Source organism: Poecilia reticulata, linkage group LG10 (genome assembly GCF_000633615.1).
Source record: "Poecilia reticulata strain Guanapo linkage group LG10, Guppy_female_1.0+MT, whole genome shotgun sequence".
Taxonomy (NCBI): Eukaryota; Metazoa; Chordata; class Actinopteri; order Cyprinodontiformes; family Poeciliidae; genus Poecilia; species Poecilia reticulata.
In genome coordinates, this window is record NC_024340.1 from 2,995,398 (window position 1) to 2,996,528 (window position 1,131).

Below are 1,131 nucleotides of genomic sequence, written 5' to 3' on the forward strand. Positions count from 1 at the left end.
TTAGGTTTCTCCTTATGGCCAGGTTTGACTTTAAAACCGTCCCCTCGTTTAGGTCAATCCCGAACCCCATGGTGAGTCGTGTGCTTGTGCGTGAACGCGCTGGTTTCACTTTACGTGTGCATGATGTTGAACCCTGGGCAGGCTGCGGGTGTGCTCCAGGTTCTAGCTCTGAGAAAAGTACTCCAGGACGAGGCGGAGGTGTCCCAGGCGGTCCTTGAGAGAGGTCAGTGAGAGGAAGGTGGTTTGATAGGCGGGGTCCAGCTGAAGCACYGACAGGAGCCACCAGCACCAGGCCGGACCGTTAGCCGAGGCCTAAACAAAGATAACAACGTTAAAAAAAAGATGTTTCCAAACACAATGGTTGTGGAATGAAATACATACTATAGATGCACCAAAACGTTAGCTGGTGACCAGGAGTGTACAATTTAGTCTTAACCGATCTYGACGACGACAAGCTAAGCAAACTCTGTTGTCAAGCTCATCATTCCTAAATGGTAACACGTCATGCAAGCTATTCACCGTAGAAGATATTGTTGAAGAAATAAACCTCTCAAAGTTGGAAAAGTGTTAATGAAGTCAGAAGAAAAGCAAATATTTTAAGAAGCTATTCAAAAGGTAGTGATTTTCTATAGATAACTTATAGAAAATCTTGTTGGTTTATGATCCAACCAGACAGGAAGGCTAAATGTATAACAGCAACGTTCTTTTGTTTGAAGAACTAAATATTCAGATTTTACAAATATTACAATATTAGACAAATTATTTTTGAATTTATTTCCAGTTTCAAGCATGGCATTGAATGAATCTTTGTCAGCCTTGCCATGCACCTTGTGCATTTGCTGCAATATTTGAGTRGCAGTTGCACATCTATTGTCCTCATCAGGATGCAATCAAAAGTCTACTTCCTGTACGTTTTAGCTTCATCATCTSCTCACTTCATGTTTTAGGTATGTCTGCCAAAATTTTTGAATTCTTGCTCTCAGTGTTTTTTTGGGGGGTTTTTTGCACCCACCAGAGGCAGGTGAATTGATGTTTGTGTTATGGTACAAACCTGAATGTCTGCCTCCTTATCTGGCATGCTGCCATGCTGTCTGTTTATCTGCTCGCGGCTGCGGCTGCCCACGCGCTGAT

At 42.9% G+C, this 1,131-nt stretch overlaps 1 protein-coding gene across 1 annotated transcript in view; it reads right to left on the bottom strand.

Annotated features, from left to right (window-relative positions):
• Positions 1 to 6: 6 nt before the first annotated feature.
• Positions 7 to 1,131, bottom strand: part of lonrf4 (LON peptidase N-terminal domain and ring finger 4) — a 13,939-nt gene continuing 12,814 nt past the window's right edge. The window contains exons 10-11 of the mRNA XM_008419720.2: positions 1,052 to 1,126; positions 7 to 312 (exon numbers count right to left, since the gene is read on the bottom strand). Of these exons, the coding sequence (XP_008417942.1) occupies positions 163 to 312; positions 1,052 to 1,126 (225 nt within the window). The 3' untranslated portion in view covers positions 7 to 162. The remainder of the gene's footprint in view (positions 313 to 1,051; positions 1,127 to 1,131) is intronic.